A 20,113-nucleotide genomic window follows, 5' to 3' on the forward strand; every position below is an offset into this window, starting at 1 on the left:
AGTGGGTTAAGAGATCACAGGAACTCAGTAAGAGAATGACAAATCACATGACTTCTGTTCCTGGTGGCTTTTTAGCTCCAGACCCAAAACACCTGTCTATACTTTATTTCCAGCTTGTTGGTATCCATGAGATGACTTCTTAGATCCTACAACAACACTCGCCTCTACCATACGATATATTGAGATAAGGGTTTCTCTTCCTTATGGTTAAAAAAAACTTAATGAAAATGAACTACTACTAAGGTATTGCTTGCAGTGGCTGCCACAGGGAGTTGTAAACTAGTATCTTGGTAGTTAAACTAAGGGTGGAATGTTATCTAGTTACTTGTTTTAGAGTAGAACTTGATGTCATTGAAAGCTATTTGCACCCATACTCTTGCTGTTAATCATTTAAGACATTCTGTCTTTCTGCCCTCTTCTCACTTGTGATAATTATTAATATATTGGCTTTATAGGATGGGTGTTTAGGAACTCAGCATTTGTGGGGGGAAAAACACGTTGGACACAAGCTGACATCAAAGGGTAAGATTGCCTCTGCTAGTTTATAGTCGGGGACTTTCTGATTATCTGTACCAGAGAGATAATCTTGATTGCATTGTCAACAGATCCAGTGCCCAAATAACTGGAGTTTTTATGGCTGGGGAAACTCCAGATATATCACATAGGAGGGGAGGCAGGGATCAGGGGAGGTAATTCACAGTCTGATCCATCTCCAGCGATTACAAGTTGCACTCTTCATCAGATTTAGCTCCTACACCAAACTGGTATTTATCTGGGTGGAGAAGTATAAACAGTGGCACCCTGGGAATGGAGCTGGGATTGTCATTTTTCTTTTTTTTCCTTTCCTGAAATGAGCTGAACGAGAGGGCACTATGCAAGTTGCATGAGATACTAAGCTAATCTAGGTAATACAACCCAAAGTTAAGTGAAATAATCTACAGGAAGAGTTTTAATATCTGAGGGAGTGCACAGAAAAATGAATGGTACTTGGGAAAAGGATATTTAGAGAAGGGTAGAGGGAGAGCTCATCTATAGTGAGAGTCTATGTAGCCTAGCAGTTAGGCCCATATACTCCGGACCCCGACTACCTAGATTCAAATCCCGGTCATACAGCTTGCTTAATTTCTCAGTTTCTTCATCTATAAAATGGGAATAACAGTAGTACCTACCTTACAGGTTTTCTGTCAACATTAAAGGAATTTATACATGTAATGTGCATAAAGCAGTGTCTGGCCAGAGTAGGTGCCTAATAAATGCTAGTTATTACTATTCTGTAAAACACCACCCGGTGTGCCAACAAGACCAGCAAAATTCAGGAGAACTAACATAAGTGTTCTATATTATGGTCCTGATGAGAAAATCCAGTGCATTTACACTTTGACTGTGGAATGTGTGTGTTTTGGCTAAAACAAGAAAGAAGGTCCTAAAAGGAAGATGGGAAGAGAAGGGGCTTTCATATAAGGAGAGAAACTAGATGGGCCTCAGGTCTGGAAAAGTGAAGACTGAGATGCACTGTGAAGAATTTTATGGAGGACAGGAATAGCATGAATAATAACTTGTTTATGAAATACTGGAAAATTAGAACTGGCGTAGAAGAGGAATACTTTGAGGTGAGTACTTGAACAGATGGTTACTTGATGGTGCCTGCACACTGAGTCCTTCAGTTCTGGAGCTCACTAGCTCAGGAGTTTCAAAGCAATTTGCATGAAGGGTATGTGTAATGGTCCCTTAGCTCTCAAGGGTAGTGAGGAATGTTTGTGATAGAGACTAGTTTAGTCCAGATCAGCAGTTGTCAATATGTGAATGGAGTACTTAGCCATTTCAAAACACTCAGCAACGTGCATTCATTTGATCGCCATGACAATGACTTATTGAGTTTATATGGTGGGCAAGGCTTGGGAGGGAACTAAAAGATAAGATAACTCGTTCTGATCTGTATCACCACCCAGAAACACTGTCATTAATTTAATTTAATTTGAGGGCTTAATAATATTTGCTTCACTTTTACTTATCATGTTTTGAGACCAGAGAATTTTCAGTTACTTTTTGAGTTTAGGATTGGTGTTTTGAAAAAACTAAAGAAAAAAGTTCACTTTTTGTTATTGTTTTGTTTACATAAATTCTACTCAGGTGATTGACACTCTAATGTCAGTGGAACAGCTTACTATATTTATTTTTATTTTTGAGTAGTTATTTATAGAAAGCCATTTTAGAGCTAGCTAAAAGTTAATTTAGAGGTCATCTTCAGTTCCTCATTTCACAGCTGAAGGAGATGGATTCCTTAGGGTGACGTGCACCAGGTGGCAAAGCTTGGACCTGAAGCCCAAGTTCTAGTCTTCTGTGTTTTCTTTCCCATCAGTCCGTTTCCCTGCAAGGATCAATCAGGCTTATTGTAGTTGAGCTTATTTCTGTGTACACAGACTCAAATGTTTTATGCTTTATCTTGGAGCGCCCAGAAGCAGATTTACTATGAAGCCAGTGAAGCTTAAGCATGAAGGCCCCTCAGTTGTATGAGTGGGGAGAGGAAGCTGGGTTGCAATCAGGAAACATTCCTGTTTAAGTGTTTCTGATAAATGACCTAAAGTGATAATGTAAGAGATGGATTTGACTTTCCAAGACTTCAGTAATTTGTTGTGATTTTTCGCATTTTAAAAAACAACAAAAAAAAAGAAACTCAGTTTTGTACTTATTTTCTATTTGTAATTTTATATTCTTTTTCTTAAACAAGTGCCCTCCCCTGCTCCAAGATTATGTCAATTTCAGGCCCCATGAAACCTGGATCTGCTTCTGATGCCCAAAGATTTAATCAATCGGGAATTTCATTTTAATATTTCAGATTTTTATTTTTAAATTAATTTTTATTAAAAATTTGAATACATTTAAATTACTTTTATTTTTATATTTTAATTTAATTTTTATTATAGTAATAAAATAAAGAGGAAGTTGTGTTAAAATGTTTTAAAAATGGCAACTCCTTGCCCCAATCTTCCCCACCTTTCAGTTTTGCTCCTCAGTCAAACACTTTTAATTCCTTTAAATTTTCCTCCCGTTTACCTTTATAGTTTTTCTTAATAACTCGCTTTCATAATTGATCAGTTTTAGATCAATTTATAATGACATAAAGTTTTATATCAATAATACAATCGCATTATATTATTTTATTAATTATATATTGACTTCCTGTGATGGTATTTAAGGTTTTAACATTGTAACTCCAAACATTCATTTTCTTTCCTCCCATTGCCCCGAAATAGTCAAATCACAATGTTAGTTACCTCAATTATCACTGTTTATGTTATAATGACTGTGTAAATATTATTTACAGCAAAAGCAAGTAGTATCCTATGGTATCCTTTCTTGTACAGCTTTTCATTTGTCCTAGAGTTAATAATAACCTTCTTTTCTTTTGCTTAATTTTCTGTTATCTATCGGAAACAATACCTTTCCTTTCTTTTCATATAGGTTTTTATTCATAATAGCTTGGTTTTTACTTAGTTTCTTGTGTATCTAGCCAAATACATCACCAGAACTATCAAGCATCTATCTTCTTAATATTTATGTGGAAGTGGTCAAACATATTAGCTAATCTACCAATCTTCCACCCCCTCCTTCCCCCCGAGACTTCCTTCCATCGTCCTGCTCCAGAATGGAGTGATTTTTTCCTAGTATCTGAAAATTTCATGTGATAAGCCTTTAGTGAAGATGGTTGGTAAGGATGACACTCAGTGGAGCCTTTCTAAGTCCTAGGGAATTGCTTACTCATTGTAAGCAATTTTATATAAGCAAATTTTTAAAGTATTTTAAGTACCTAGTACCATACAAGGACTGTGTGCATTCTTCAGTTGACTAGGTTTACATAGTACGGTGGAGGGAGCGCTGCTAATAATGGATAAAGTTCACATCTAGATGCCTGAAATGCCTAGTGATTGAAAGTAGGATTTGCAAACATATAATTCAACTCCTATTTTTTTGACGTGTATTAACCTTAGGGTGAATTGCATTAATTTTGAATCACAGATAATTATTGAGAATATATTCCCAGACAATTTATTGTTATTCTCAAACTCATAAGGACACTTGCCATTATGAAAACTAGTTTTTTTTTTTTAAACTTTTATTTATTTTAAGTGTGTTTTTCCAGGACCCATCAGTTCCAAGTCGAGTAGTTATTTCAATCTGGTTATGGAGGGTGCAACTCACAACGGCCCATGTGGGGATCGAACCGGCAACCTTGTTGTTAAGAGCACCGCGCTCTAACCAATTGAGTTAACTGATTGCCCCCAAAAGCTAGTTTTTAATTTATAGAAGTTAAATATAATTTAAAAATGTGATGTATTTTAAAAGCAAGATACAAAATTTGTTTTACATACTATTTTTTGTTAGTTGCATTAAAAGCATTTCACAATAATGGGGAATTAACTATACTAGTTCCAGTAATAGCTTTCCCCCCAATACTTGATATATGTATAATATTGATTAATTCTTAGTGTGTACTACAAAGTCAGCCGATGGCATTGTTTTGCTCTACTGAATTAGAAATTAAGGCCATTGCATTAATGATTACGTTTTCTTATGAGGACTTGCTGTTATCAGATAATTTATTCCACTGTAAAGGCAGATTTATGTTTTTCTAGATAATCCAATAGATAAATCAAGGATGATGCCAATTCTTTAGAGAAGGAAACTTTTTTTTCAGTGTGTTTCCATATATTTTAATCCCATTCCTTTTTGAGACTGTTGCAATTCAAGTGGCATGCTGTTCAGTTGGATTCTTGTAGAACATAGCTCCCTATAGTTTCATTTGATTTGTTTTATTTCCTGAGAACATGACTGGAAGAAAAAAATGTTTTTAAAGCCTTAAGATCTTGGTTGAAACACTTAGCCCTGATACCCTTTACCAGCAGAGATTAAATGTGTTGGATCAAATCCTCCTTCCAGAATGCACTGCTATTGGAATGTCCCGGTTCCTGTGTAGACCTGTAGCTTCCTTTTCTGTCTTCAGTGGTATTGTCTGCTGAAAGTGGTGGACAGACATAGGAGTGGTGACTCCCCAGGGGCAGGAATAGTCTGCCCTGTTTGCCTGATTTTTTTTTCCAGTTAAGGAATTGGGTGGTAATGGGGTTCACACTAAGGGGTGGTGGGAGCAGAGAAACAACTAGTAATGGAGATTATGGCAGGATTTCTGGCTGTTTATCAAAGAGTTGGTTGCTTACTTCCCTGACTGATGTTCTAAGACTTACAAAATTGAAGGTGCTTTTCTAGTATCTGCATTTCAGTTCAAGTTACCTCTATGTGTAGAGAGAGTATTGGTTAATTTGGTGCAGTAATTCATATCCATCAGTATTGTGGGACTATTCCCTGGATGTTAGTATGGGGGATTGATTCTAAACTTATTCTCTAGGGATGTTGTACCTTGCTCCTGCAATTTTGGATACTTTAAAATGAATGATTTTGCTATTTGGGTGTTTTGGGTAAGGGGTTTCCGGGCACTTGCATTTGTATTGTATTATTGGAAGCTTACTGAAAATGAATGTGTTTACTCAGTCAGTTGACTATGAAAACTTTTGGTTTGTTTCATCAGTTCGATTCAACATCACTTCTTTCTGAGGAACAGTTAAGGTGTCTTCTGGATGAGTGCATATTCCAACAAAAATCCATGATTAGACTTTCTTCAGAAAGAGAAAAGAAAGACATTGAGGATATAGCACCTGAGTTCCCCCAGCTTTCCAGATCTATCCTCTCTGAGTTACTAACTGGGTCAGAAACCAAGGTCAGAAGCATCGAGGTGGAAGACGCAACTATGCCTGAGAATGCAAAATGTGAAACATTTACAGGCGACTGCCTCACCAAAGCCTTGACTGGGTATTACACGTCACAAGCTCTTGTCACCGAAGCTGAGAATATGGAAGGCCTCCAATTTTCCAACGATGACGTTATTAGTGATACAAAAGACTATTTTATGTCAAAGACTCTTGGCATTGGAAGACTGAAAAGGCCTTCTTTCTTGGATGATCCACTGTATGGCATCAATGTGAGTCTTTCATCCGAAGACCAACATCCAGAACTCAGCCCTTTAGAGAAACCAAAAACAGGTAAGTCTTGGAGAATGTGTGTTTCGGTGAATGAGTCTTTCTAAGCTCTCAATGTAAAGGTATCATAGTTTAAAATGGAGTAGGATACGGAAGTATGTTTGTGAGTCACAGATGGTGTTGATTAAGAGTATGCAAACAGAAGAATACATTTATCAGTATTCTGTGAGGTCAAGGTTGAGGTTAGTACTCTTATGAAATACAGTATTCTCCATGGTAATTCATATATATTCTTTTTAAAAATTGAGGTAAAATTGGTATATCATATTATATAAATTTCAGGTGTATAATGTTATAATTCGACATATATATACACTACAAAGTGATCACCACCCAAAGTCTGCCATCCTTCACCAAGTAATTGTCCCCCTTGACTCTTTTCACCTACCCCTAACCCCCTTCCCTTCTGGCAACCACCAATGTGTTCTCTGTATCTATGAGTTTGTTGTTATTTTGTTTTATTTTTTCATTTGTTTGTTTTTTTAGACTCCATCTGAGTGAAATCATATGGTATTTGTCTTTTACCATCTGATTTATTTCACTTAGCATAATACCCTCAAGGTCCATCCATGTTGTCGCAGATGGCAAGATTCTATTCTTTTTTCATGGCTAAGTAATATTCCATTATATATATATATATATATATCTCCCATCTCAGCTACTTGTGTGTATACACACACACACACACACACACACACACACACACATACACATATATATAATTTTATCTATTCATCCATTGATGGACACATAGGTTAATACATTCTTGATGGTTATCCAGAAAGCAGTATTGATTTCAGAGGAAAAGAGAAATTAGTTTGAATGGATATAAGTAATTTGAATAGATTTGCTTAGTAGTTCAAATTCCCAACTTTAGTGATGAAAATTTGTTGTAAGGAATGAATTTGTAAAATGCTATGTATCATTGTGGTTTTATTCGTTTCTGTATGCAAACTTCCCATCTCAGCTACTTGTGTATTCTCAGGTGTTTTGTCTTGATTTAATGTTGCATCTTATAATGGTACAATGATACAGGATACAAATGCTATGGGCAGTTTTTGACATAAACAAATATTCAATTATTTATCTATGTTAGAAGTCTAACATAGTCTGTTTTGTATTTGGTGAATCTATTTAAAAAGCTTCCACTTTTCCTCTAATGTAGATTACTCTAAAATATAGTGTCTGTTCAAGCTGTATCTGTATATTACTTATTAAATCTGTCTATTAATTCTGAACTAACTCCTCAGTCCTGTATTTTTACCTGCCTGCTAGACTACTCCATCTGGATATGACCTCAAACTGAATTCCTCAACTTCCTCTCTCAATTCAGATTTTCCTCTTGACCTCTGTTCCCTCAATCGCTGAGGCTCAAAATCTGAGTCATCTTTACATCTTTCCTCTCCCTTGCTTCCCACTCTCAATCTTCAAATACCACTTGTCTCCTCCTGCAGCGTCTCCCAGGCCCATCCCTTCCTTACTCTTTCTACAACCTCATCTGGACTAATGTGATGACCCTCTGTTCAGTCCTCCCTGCTTCTGGTCTCTCCTTTCCTCCAGTTACTGTCAACACCACAAAATGAATTCCCCCTAAGTATAGCTTTGATAACCACACTTCCCAGCTCAAAAAGCTTCCCTGGCTCTCCACGGCCTATTGAATGAAATCTGAATTCTTTCACTTGCTGTTCAAAGCCTCCACAATGTGACCTGAAGTTCTCTTCCTGATCAGTTTCTAACTAGTCCTCTAAATGTTATTCAGATTACAGCTGAGCTTGTCTCAGGATTGCCAGTGCTTTCCCATGCTTCTCCTGTTCCCTCGGCCCTTTTCTTCTCAGGAATGTTCAGGTACCCCTTCCAGCCTCATCCACTCTGAGTGCAACCTTCCCTGGTCCCCTCTTTTAAACATTTTATTTTTCCTCTGAACGTCCCAGAGCATCAGATCGTTTTACCTATACTTTCTTCACCTTGTTATGTACACAAACATCTTTTCTTCCTTAAAATTGTGTAAGTTCTTTGAGAGCAGAGATCCTATGTTCTGATTCATTGTTACATCTTCTATGATATCTAAAGTGCTACCTTAAACCAGGTCCCTGTTTGATAAGTGGAAGAATTTAAATTATTCAGTTTTAGAATAATATACTGAAAATATGGTTCACATGTATTCTTCACATTGTGAATGAAAGCAAGTGGTATCACAAAGAATTATGTAAGCCTCACATTCTACACAAAGATTTGGAACTTTTATAAATGAAGTTTCACAAACTATAAAGTTTTTATCCAGCAACAGAATTCACTTACAATGTGCAATTCAGTTAGATGGGTGTGGTATTACTTCCCCAACAAAGATCGTCATTTAATAAATAAATGAAAGCACAAAACACGATAACTTTGTTCTACTCTACAATTGCAGTGTTTTTCCTTTATTTTTGGACAGAAGGTTTTTATTAGAGAGAAAGTATCTGCATCTCCTCTTTGTTTACCCTGATCAAACTTACTAAATTGGATGTGATGATTTGTTGTCTGTGGGGGTCTCATTCCTGTGGGATCTGTGTGTGTGTGTGTGTGTGTGTGTGTGTGTGTGTGTGTGTGTGTCAGGGGGGTTAGAACAGCAGTTTGCTAAGATATGACTTTACTTCTATGTGAACATGTGTCACACTGATGTGTATCTGTTCCTGAGTAGAACCTGACAAGATGGAATGTGACTTAATGGAGAAAAGCTATGGTGGCTTACCTCTAACTCCACAGCGCATGTCTCTGATGGCACCAGATAATCCCAATGTATGATCATAACAACGCTTGTGGGTCTGGAGGATTAAGATGGCATAGATGTGAATATGTGAACCATATTTTATTTTCTGTTTACATAATAAACCTTAAGGGATAGTCCTACATTATCATTTTGAGTTCAAGTTAGTGTATGTAAAGTTGGAGTTTTTCTTTATTTTACTAACCTGAGCATGTACGATTATTAAAATAACTTGCTAATCAATTGTATTCTAAAATACTAATTGTACATTATGTGCTTTCTACAAAAGTGAACACCAAAAACCGAATGCTAAACCAGTTTTGTTGGCAAAAAGCCCCCTAAGATGTAACTAATGAGGAATTGCAGTGTGTTCAGCTGCTACCTTCTATTCCGGCTCTTTCTCAGGAAACGGATACAATAAATGTGATTCAGAGTAGATTTCTATAAGCAGACAGAAAGGAAATATTATTGATGTATAGTTTTCTTTCCCTTGATGAACTAAGGTCTGTCACATGTATTGTAATTCTGGTTCTAAAAGGTAGAGTCAGATAACACTTCAAAAGGAGAACCAAACCTCATGGCGTTGAGGTCCAAGGTAAATTGTTTCATTGAAAACTAAGGACTGGCTTCACAGTGATGTTAATTTTCCAATGTGAAATACATCATTTTTCACATCTGTGCTTTAAGTTTAGGGGTAACTACTGTTGTTATTTGACTTTCTCGATACAAGGTCCAGTAAATTCAATGTTGTATTCACTCACTGTTGGGATTCTAGGGGACCCGTGAACGACATCTTCTCTTCCCTACCCAGATCAGAACCAACTGAAAGAGAGAGATGGGTTCCAACAAATGGAGATCAAAGAGGTTGGCTTTATTGCTGATGAAATGTAGGGGATTGTTGTGACTTGGGTAGGTAGCCAGTCTTCCTTACGCTACGCCGCCAAAATAAACGTACACATCAAGTCCCTGGCAGAAGTGAGAAATCTCAAGCCTTACCTATGGAGACCTGTCCAAGTGGAGCCAATAGTATGGGAGAGCAAAGAAGCACCCTTGGGGGAAGTGTGGGGGGGGAGTGCTGCCTGCCTTGGAGGAGGGGGCTGAGCTGAGCGTGCCATTTCTTCCCCCAAGCTCACCAGTCAGATAATTGGCGCTTCTTTCCATGGGGAGATACTGGGAAGGGAAGTTGAGGTTGGATGCTTCCCTACTATAAGTTCTTCCACATGGAAGTGTGAGGAGTGTGGGGAGTAAGTGTTCCTTGTTACCATTTAACCTTGGACACACTGCTGTGTACACTGGCATGGCAGAAAGAAAATGCTTCAGATTTGTGCTTAGTCTATTATTTAGTCAAATTAGCTTGTGCTGAATTTCTTTCTAGGTCATGAAAAAGGAGGCATCTATGCATATATAGTATTTTTACCACTAAACATTTGAGCTACTTATCAACAGAAATTCATAAATAAAGAGTAAAATATGAATAACAAGTAAAAATAGCAGAAAAGGGCAAAAAATATACAAAGTCAGTCACATACCATGTTTCCCCAGAAATGAGACCTAGCTGGACCATCAGCTGTAATGCGTCTTTTGGAGCAAAAATTACTATAAGAGCCAATATTATATTATTGTATTATATTATATTATACTATATTATATTATATTATATTATATTATATTATATTATATTATATTATATTATATTATATTATACCTGGTCTTATTTTACTATAAGTAAAATAAGTAAAATATTATAGTAAAATAAGACTGGTCTTAATATTTGCTCCAAAAGGGCTGATGGTCCGGCTAGGTCTTATTTTTGGGGAAACACGGTAGTAAAGAAGGGGAGAGAACTATACTAATTTTTCAAGGAAAACAGTGGAATTTTCTATAGGACCCATTTAGTGAATAGTGTTCTTAAAAACTTCTATAACATATGCAAAAATGAGTCAGATAAGGTTGTTTTAAAAATAACACCCTTCAAAGAAAACTAGAGTGACCAACTGTCTTAGTTTGTTCAGGAGTGTCTTGGTTTTACCACTGAATGTCCCTTGTCCCAGGAAACCCTCAGTCCTTGGCAAACTGGGATGGTTGGTTGCTCTACATTGAAACTAAGAACATAAAACCGTAGAGCAGATTAATTACCCAAAAGGCAAAGCTAATGTAGTCCAGGCTAGAATGTAGACAAGCAGAGGGATGTCTGGCCTGCACATCCACTGGCACGATCTGGCTGCGTCGTTAGCAGCATGGGCTCTGGGGGAGGCACGCCTGGCTTTGAATCTTTGCTCTGCTAGTTACTTCGTCAAGTTACTTAATCTCTTTTCCCTCTACACCTTGGTTTCCTTATCTATAATATAAGATGGCTTTAATGTTTACCCTATAGGGTTGTAATAAGGATCAAATGAGAAAATCCACATAAAATGATTTGGTTGGTGACTGGACATGGTTAGCTTATGTGGTGTGTAATATTTAATCAGGAGATGTCCCATAAACATCTGGATTTCTGACTTTTCTAATAAATCAGCAGGTCCTTCCACCAGTGAGGGAAGCTGAGTAGCAGATGGCCCCTTAGAAGAAGGGGCATGTACTCTCCAGGAAGACACGGCCCCCATCTAGCCATCTGTTCTTCATGTGCTTGGCCCTTTGGCACCCTGTAAGCCTGGGACTCCCATCCCATGTTAGATGCCTTAGAGCCTTAGGGTGTGGGCCAGTCACTCGGGGCCTGTTAGAAATGCAGAGCCTGAGGCTCCACCCCAAACCCACTCAATCAGAATTTGCACTTTAGTAAGTTCCCCTGGGGATACTTCCAGTGAAGTTTGAGAACCACCGTTACAAACCACAGGACATTATTCCTAACCAGGGTGAGTGTCGGGATCATCTGGAGAGGTTTCTGCTTGTTTTATACCCACGCCCAAGGCCCTCGCCAGCCTTAACTGAAGTCTGAGTTCCTGGTATGAAGAGCGTTCAGGCTGTCAAATTAATGCAAGTCACAGATTTTGTTGTGCATATTTGAGAAGTATGGGTTTCAGTTTAGATGTGAGAAAGCTAACTGTATTATCCTATTGTGGTCCTCCGATAGAACAAGTTCTACCCAAAATGGCAACTGTGCAATCTGAATATACTTCATGTTGAAATTCTGCCCATCAAAAGGCCTATTTGATTCTAACTTGCTCGATAAAGCCTGGTTGCAGGTGGACTTGACTTTTGCAAAGGAAGGACATAGGGGTGGCTTGAAGGGATGTGTGTTAGTATATGTTATTGTTTGTACCACGATTTCAAAGAAACTAGGTTGTTTTGAGAAAGTTTTCTTACTGGTTTGCAGTGGAGCAGTGAGATTCTAAAAATAGTAATACTATTAGCTGATTTTTTTCCTTTAGAAAATATTTTGGCTTGCTCTTAGGGAAATACTTAACTCATTGCTTTGATGGATTTCTGTTTCTCTCAAACAGTGTGTGCCTTCAGGCCTCCTAGTTATTATTTGTTAAATTACTTTTCCAAGGCTGCTAATTGCTTCTCAGATGCTCTTAGTAATTTAATCCTCATCCAAAGTTTATTTGATCAAAAATATCAGAGCTGCCATGGGAGAAGTTTCCAGTGTTAATTCCTTTTTTTTTATATACAACTTTAGTATATAGTAAGTTTGTATTTGATGAATTTATCTTTTCAAGTTATTTTTAAACTAATGTTCTTTAATCTGATTCTGCTTGAGGTAGACTTTTCATGTACATATTCACTGCTTATTTTTCTCTATCTACTTATAAAATGTCACTTTATCATTTTGTTAGTCGTGTGATGTGAACACTGGCATATTGGAGAGTTTTAATATTTAATTGTCATGTACTTATCACTTTATCAGTGATTGGGAACTTCTGTTTCCATTGTTGTATTCAAATCGGGTAAAAGGAAAAGTTACTGAAGATCGTGCCTAGACCAGTCCTATGGACCAGCGGTGTGTCATCATCTGGGATCTTGCTAGAAATGCTAAGTCCCAGGCCCTTCTCCAGACCTACTGCATTTTAACAGGATGCCCCCAGCAGGTGTTTTGTATGCACTGTGAAGTGTGTAAAGCTCTGGACTAAATGGTTTACTAGTCCCTCTACTTTAGGACTGTAAAAAAGACTAGCGGATGTGGTGGTGGTAAAAATAATGTCAGAAGATATCTTTTTTCCTGTCTGCTCAAATCCTGCTTTTCTTCAGTTTGATGAAGAGAACTACCTTCTTCGGATTGTCTTCTTATTTCTCCAGCCATCCCTGTTGTCCTTCTTTTGGGTAACCTTCCCCATAGCCACTGAGAGTAAGCGTGTACTAGCTTGAGTTCTCTACTATACTTGGAGACACATATAGCCAGCATGGGATCATCTGTGCTTTGTACACTTCTGATTTTTAGATCTTTTTCTTTGCTGTCTGCCTCAAATCTGTCTGGCATTTTAAGCTATATTGAGTTCATACCTTAGGCAGCGCTTCTTGCCTCTGGCTGCACGTTAGAATCACCCAGTGAGATTTTAAAACACATTAATACCTTGTTTCCATCCCAGATGAATTCAATAGATTGCTGAGGGTTGGTTCTGGGTGTCAGTATTTTTAAAGTCAGTTTCTGCGAATGGGGCTAGGTGATTGTGTCGTGTAGCCATGCTTGAACATCACTGCTGCTGGGCTCCATCGTATTCACGAAGGACATTGTTCGAGGATATAAGATGAAGAGGATGTAATCACTACTCTGAATTATTTCACAGTCTATCGATGAAGGCAGGCACTTAAGCAAATAATCACAGCAGGGTGGGACAAAGTACATGGTCACACTCCAGAGGGGATGATGAAACCTGGGGAGAGGGGGAAGTGGTATTTTAGTTGTCTCCAAGGATGAGTGGTCATTTACTGGGTGGGCAAGAAGGAGCACACGCCTTCTATAGGAGGAGTAGCACTTATAAAGGTGTGGGGTCATGGTCTTAGGATTCCTTATCTGAGGTGTGGAATATTGAGGTCCCCTTCTTATCCATTCCACCCTCCCCTACATCCTGTTAAATATTTCTTCTCCCTGGGTTGACAATATCACTACATTTTTTTGTTTTACTCTCTGTGACTACAAATCATTTGCCCTTATTTATTAGTTGTTTATTTTTTTTTTAAATAGCAGCTTTGCTGATATATACTTTATATACCTATATTAGGTTCGTATGGTTGCCACAACAAATGATCACAACTGAAATTTATTATCTCATGGTCCTGGAGGCTTGAAGTCTGAAATCAAATTGTCAACAGGGCAACACTGCCTGGAGGCTCTGGAGAATACTTCCTTCTTCCAGTTTCTCAAGCTGTTGACATTCTTTGGTTTCCTTGCTTTGTGGTCATGTCACTCCAATCTGCCTCTCTCTTCACATTGCCTCTTTCTCTATGTGTGTCTCAAATCTCCCTCTGTTTTTCTCTTATAAAGGCATTTGTTATTGAATAGAGGGCCCACCTCAATAATCCAGGATGATCTTCTCATCTCAAGATCTGTAGCTTAATTACATCTACAAAGACCCTTTTTCCAACTAAGGTAACTTGCACAGGTTCCAGGGGTTAGGATATGGACAGAGCTTTTCTCAGGCTACCATTCAACAATTCAGTGATTTGTATTATAGTATATTCACAGAATTGTCTGTTCTTCACCACTATCAATTTTATAACATTTTCTTCACTCCAAAACAAGCACTGTATCTGTTAGCTGTCACTCCCCATTTCCTCCAACCCCCCAGACCTAAGTAATCACGAATCTGCTTTCTGTGTGTATGAATTTGCCTAGTCTGGACATTTTATATAAATGGAATCATACAGTATGTGGCCTGTTGTGTCTGGCTGCTCATATTTAACATGATGTTTTCAAGATTCATCCATGTTGTAGCATGTATCAGCACTCCATTTTTTTTATTGTTAAATAATATTCTGTTGTATGGAAATGCCACATTTTATCCAGTCGTTAGTTGATAAACATTTGAGTTGTTAATACTTTTTGGCTATTATATGTAATGCTGCTATGAATATTGGTGTATAGGTTTTTGGGTGGATGTATGTTTTCATTTCTCTTGAGCATATACCTAGGCGTAGAATTGCTGAGCTTATGGTAACTTTTTGAGGAACTGTCAGACTGTTTTCCAAAGTAGCTATAGATTCCCACCAGAAGTGTATGAGGGTTCCAATTTCTCCTGATTCTTTTTTCTTGTTTTCTTTTATTTGGTTCTGTTGTCAATTCTGCCTTTTCTGATAACCTTCTCACTAAGGTTTGTAGAAGAATATTTCCATTCCATTTCTGTTAGTGTCATAATTTTTCTTCTTATAATGAAGATGAGTTCTTATCTACTCTATATAATATTTACTTTTGCTTTCACCCTACTTCCTAGAAACTTAGTTCAAAGCAAAAAAACCAAAAAACAAAAAACAAAAAAAACAAAACAAAACAAAAACTCCATGCCTGTCTAAATCCACAACCATTTTAGGTCTCAAAACCCTCATCTGTAAGCTCAATGAAGGCAAGCTTATCTTTCGCTTTTTCATGCAAACTTTGTATGTAATTTATGGTGACTGTTCAATAAATATTAAATAAGAATGTGATTATTGTTTCATGTGTAAAAGGATTTAATGTTTTGGAGGCAAAATGAGTTTCCTTAATTATGTACACATTTCTGATTGCCTAACAACTTTGGTTATTGTTTTTAATGTGCAGATGAACAGGAAACTGAAGATGTGGCAGAAGAATGTAAAGAATCTTAGGTAACCACTTGCTGGGGTGTGCTTTAAGAAAGTTGGTAAATTAAGTGAAATTATACTTTTTCCAATTCTTTGAATTCAATGGATGCATTGTAGAGACCATTCTTCAAATAATGATTTTAATGTTTGGATTTACTCTTTCTGGATTATATTTCCTTGATATTTTTGAGACTTGTGGTATTATTGTTTCATAGTTTTTCTTCATTGAAATTCTTGGGAAAATTGTTTTTTATTGCTAATCTTGCAACATCAGGGATACATTATAGAAACCAACATTTTATGTATGCGTGCTATTTTAAAACTAGTTGAAGTGCTATGATTGTTTTGTATTTGATTTTATATGTTATAACTTTATTGTGATTCACACAGATTTAATCACTATGAATTCTTGTTTTGTCCCGGATTTCCCTTTTTTCCTTTTCTCTCATGCCTGTTAAGTAAGTAAAATTTGCCATAGAAAGAAATGAATTTTCTCAACAAAACAGTGTTAGGATAGCCTTTGCTATCTTACCAGCAATAATACTTTTCTTAACCTGGAGTTTGAATTATTTGATATATTACTTTCAGTTTTTTACCTTTTAGAGTTTGCCTTTTAGAATGCAGGAAATAAAGATCAGCTACTTTAAAAATATTCAACAATATTATTTTAAGAGAGAAGGTTTGTCTAGTTACAAGTCATTAAACTGGATTCATGCAAACATTTCATGTCAACACTCCATATGATGAATTGGCACTAGAACTACAAGTCCAATTTATTTTTTATGAAAAAAAATGAGCTGGCTTTAATGAAATTTGGAGTAGTGTATGTATGGCGTTATTATTATTTGCACATTTTCATCTACTGATATTGTATACTGTTAATATTTGCTTACATCAAATTTCCTTGACTTTTTAGAATGAAGAATTCTATAGCTACTATTTGCAGAACAGTTAATAGGCAATTTCTTTTTTGAGCCTCCTGTTTCAGTTTACATTAAAATAGCAATGGTTCATGCTGGTATCAGTGTGCTACAAGTAATTTATCTTCATGCTAAGAGGTTTGCTCTTGGGGTGCCAGTAGAAGTTAAAAGTCATGATTTTAGACTTTTATAAGTATAACATGTGTGATTGTAAGGTTTGGCTCAGAACAGTGAAAGGGGAAAGGTGATATGGGTGGGAATTTGGAGTGGTGACAGAAAGGAGCCATTTTTGCCCATCAGACTTTCAAAGGAGCTCAGTTTTCTAAACTGATGTGCTTGCAGTATTTGGTGTGTGTGTGTGTGTGAGTGTGTGTGTGTGTGTGTGTGTGTGTGTGAGAGAGAGAGAGAGAGAGAGAGAGAGAGAGAGAGAGAGAGAGAGAGAGAGAGAGAGAGATGGGGGAGAGGGAGATAGATATGAGTGGAGGAGTAGGGTAGGGAGAGCTTATGGCTTTATAATGTGTTTCTGCAAATGGTATTTGGGGCATATGACACTTTATGTTACAGGAGTTTAAGAGGGGGAAAGAAAGCAGAATTATCCTAAGTGATGAATTTTACCATTATAAGAGGTAATACCATGTAACAGTATGTCAGCTGAAGGTACCTCCAACAAGGACTGGGAAGCTGAATTTATAATATATTTCAACATGAAGGCTTCAGATTAAAAAAGAAATGTTACACTGATAGGGAAAGAAAGTTCTTATTTGAAACCAGTCTTTTTATTTTAAGGTTCCCTGTAGACCTCTAATGATAGAACAAGATAGACATAAAAAAGTAAGAAACAACAAGAGCTAATTTATTTCAGAAATGAATTGACGATCTTAAAATTTGAGGTTTTTTGGACTTAAGACTTCTTAAGAAAACTATTGGCACCCCCTTTTCTGTAAATTCCCATAGGACCTTAAGTTTATTATCCTTCAATCCAACTCTCTCTGAAACACATGACAATAAACCCTTGCAGGGGGAAAAAGCTGTCACCTTGATGTCATCATTTAAATTTTGTCCCATATTACAGAATTAAATTTAATAAAAAACAGTCCTCTTAAAAATATATAATTAGAAAGAAAGCAAAAAATAGCAACACAAAGAAAAAGTACAAAATGGTGTATTTAGGAGAAACATGAATAAATTGATAAAATGAGATAGTCGAAAGTAGAATTTGGAGAACAACTACAGTGTTTTCTCTAAGAAAGGAAAGAAGATATTGCAAGGAACTAGTATAATTCTCAGCAATAAAATGGTGTAAGAAATTGGTCCAGTTTCATTCTTTTGTACATATCTGTCCTGTTTTCCCAACACTATTTATAGAAGAGACTGTCTTTACGCCGTTGTAAATTCTTGCCTCCTTTGTCATAGATTAAATGACCATCTATATAGAGGTGGGTTTAATTTCTGGGCTCTCTGTTCTGTTCCATTTATCTTTGTGTCTACTTTTATGCCAGTACCATGCTGTTTTGATTACTGTAGCCTTATATTATAGTTTGATATCAGGTAGTGTAATACCTCTAACTTTGTTTTTCTCAAGATTGTTTTGACTATTTGGGGTTATTTGTGGTTCCATATAATTTTAGGATTATTTGTTCTGGTTCTGTGAAAAATACCGTTGATATTTTGATAAGGATTGCATTACTTTGAGTAGTATGGACATTTTAACTATGTTAATTCTTCATATCCCTGAATACAGTATATCCTTCCATTTATTTGTATCTTCTTCAATTTCTTTCTTTAGTGTCTTATAGTTTTCCAAGTACAGATCTTTTATCTCCTCGTTTAAATTTATTCCTAGATATTTTATTCTTTTGGATCCAATTGTAAATGGGATTGTTTTCTTAATTTCTCCCTTTGATAGTTCATTATTGGTGTATAAAAATGCAATCAATTTCGGAATATTAATTTTGTATCCTGCTACTTTACTTGATTCATTTATTAGTTCTGATAGTTTTTGGTGGATTTTTTAGGGTTTTCTATATATAATATCGTGTCATCTGCAGATAATGACAGTTTTACTTATTCTTTTCCAATTTGGATGCTTTTTATTTCTCTTGTTTGATTGCTATGGCTGGGGCTTCCAATACTGTGTTGAATAAAAGTGGTGAAAGTGGACATCCTTGTCTTGTTCCTGATCTTAAAGAAAAAGCTCTCAGCTTTTCACCATTGAGTACAATGTTAGTTGTGGGTTTGTCATATGTGGTCTTTATTCTGTTGAGATATGTTCCCTCTATTCCAATTTTGCTAAGAGTTTTTATCGTACATTGATGTTAGATTTCGTCAAACACTTTTTCTGCATCTATTGATATGACCATGTGATTTTTATTTTTCATTTTGTTTATGTGGTGTATCATGTTATCTGATTTGTGGATATTGAACTAACCATGCATCCCAGGAATAAATCCCACTTCATCATGGTGTATGATCTTCTTAATGTAATGCTGAATTCAGTTTGTTAATATTTTGTTGAGGGTTTTTGCATTGATGTTCATCAGGGATATTGGCCTATAATTTTCTTTTTTTGGAGTCTCTCTTCGGTTTTGGCATCATGTTAATGTTGGCCTTGTAAAATGAGTATGGGAGCCTTCCTTCCTCTTCAGTGTTTTGAAACAGTTTGATATCAAGTCTTATACCAGAAAACATTTATTAAGTACTTATTTTTTTGGTAGGCCCAGTGCTGGACTCCATGAGAGCCTTGTGGGAGCTACAAAGTAATCTGTGTTTGGTTGCTGCTTGTGCTGAGTTTGGCGGTCCTTGGGAGACACTACCCTGCAAACAGAGGTTGGCTGCCACTAATGCCAGGCTTGGGACCCTTTCATGGGCAGTACAATGTGAGCTGAGGCCAGCCGCCACTTTGCTGGGTTTGTGGCCACTTATTGAAGCTACATTCCAAGCCAGTACTGGCCACAGCTTATGCCAGGCTTGGGGCCTCCTGATGGGAGTTACAATGCAAGTTGAGATTGGTCGCTGCTTGTGCTGGACTTGGAGCCACTTAATGAGAAGTACTGGGCATGCTGATACCAGCTGCTGCTTGTTTGGGGTTTGTGGACCTTTGAGAGATTTTAGGAAAGTCTGCAACATGAGCTGAGGCAGGCTGCATGTGTGGAAAAGCTACTAGAAGTGATTTGGGCAGAGCATGCAAATTGGGTGGGATGGGGCCTCAGGGAATCACCAGGGTAGGGTGAATGTTGTTAGCCCCGTTAATGGAAAGCTCAGATCTGGAACCCACTGTGTCTGCCAGTTGGGTGGCAGGAGGGCTCATCAAAGGAGCAATGGTGCCTTCCAGCACTTCCGTCCCCAGAGAGAGCTACCCTGACCTCTGCTGTTTCAGCCTGAGCTAGTCAGTTCAGTTCCTCCATGTATGTCCCTGGCACTTTTTGAGCTGCTTCACCTGTACTGGATCCCAGAGTGAGTGAGTTTGTGAGCAAGTGAATCCATGCATGGGCCCCTCAAGAGGAATGCCTGGGACTCCAGCAGCCCTCCATCTCACTCAGATGCAATCCCTGCTGACTTTCACAGCCAGGTGGTGTTATGGGTACTCATCTTCCCGGTACTGGGGACTTGGACTGGGGAGCTTGGTGTGGGGCTAGGATCCCTCA

The 20,113-nt window shown here is 37.3% G+C and overlaps 1 protein-coding gene across 2 annotated transcripts in view; it reads left to right on the top strand.

The window, feature by feature from the left end:
* Positions 1-15,659, top strand: part of FSIP1 (fibrous sheath interacting protein 1) — a 162,900-nt gene extending 147,241 nt beyond the window's left edge. The window contains exons 11-12 of one of the 2 annotated variants that reach the window (XM_033108714.1): positions 5,582-6,092; positions 15,527-15,659. In XM_033108714.1, the coding sequence (XP_032964605.1) occupies positions 5,582-6,092; positions 15,527-15,573 (558 nt within the window). In that variant the 3' untranslated portion in view covers positions 15,574-15,659. The remainder of the gene's footprint in view (positions 1-5,581; positions 6,093-15,526) is intronic. The other variant, XM_033108715.1, reaches the window with a different exon arrangement.
* The last annotated feature ends 4,454 nt before the right edge of the window (positions 15,660-20,113 follow it).

Source organism: Rhinolophus ferrumequinum, chromosome 6 (genome assembly GCF_004115265.2).
Source record: "Rhinolophus ferrumequinum isolate MPI-CBG mRhiFer1 chromosome 6, mRhiFer1_v1.p, whole genome shotgun sequence".
In the NCBI taxonomy this organism is placed as follows: domain Eukaryota; kingdom Metazoa; phylum Chordata; class Mammalia; order Chiroptera; family Rhinolophidae; genus Rhinolophus; species Rhinolophus ferrumequinum.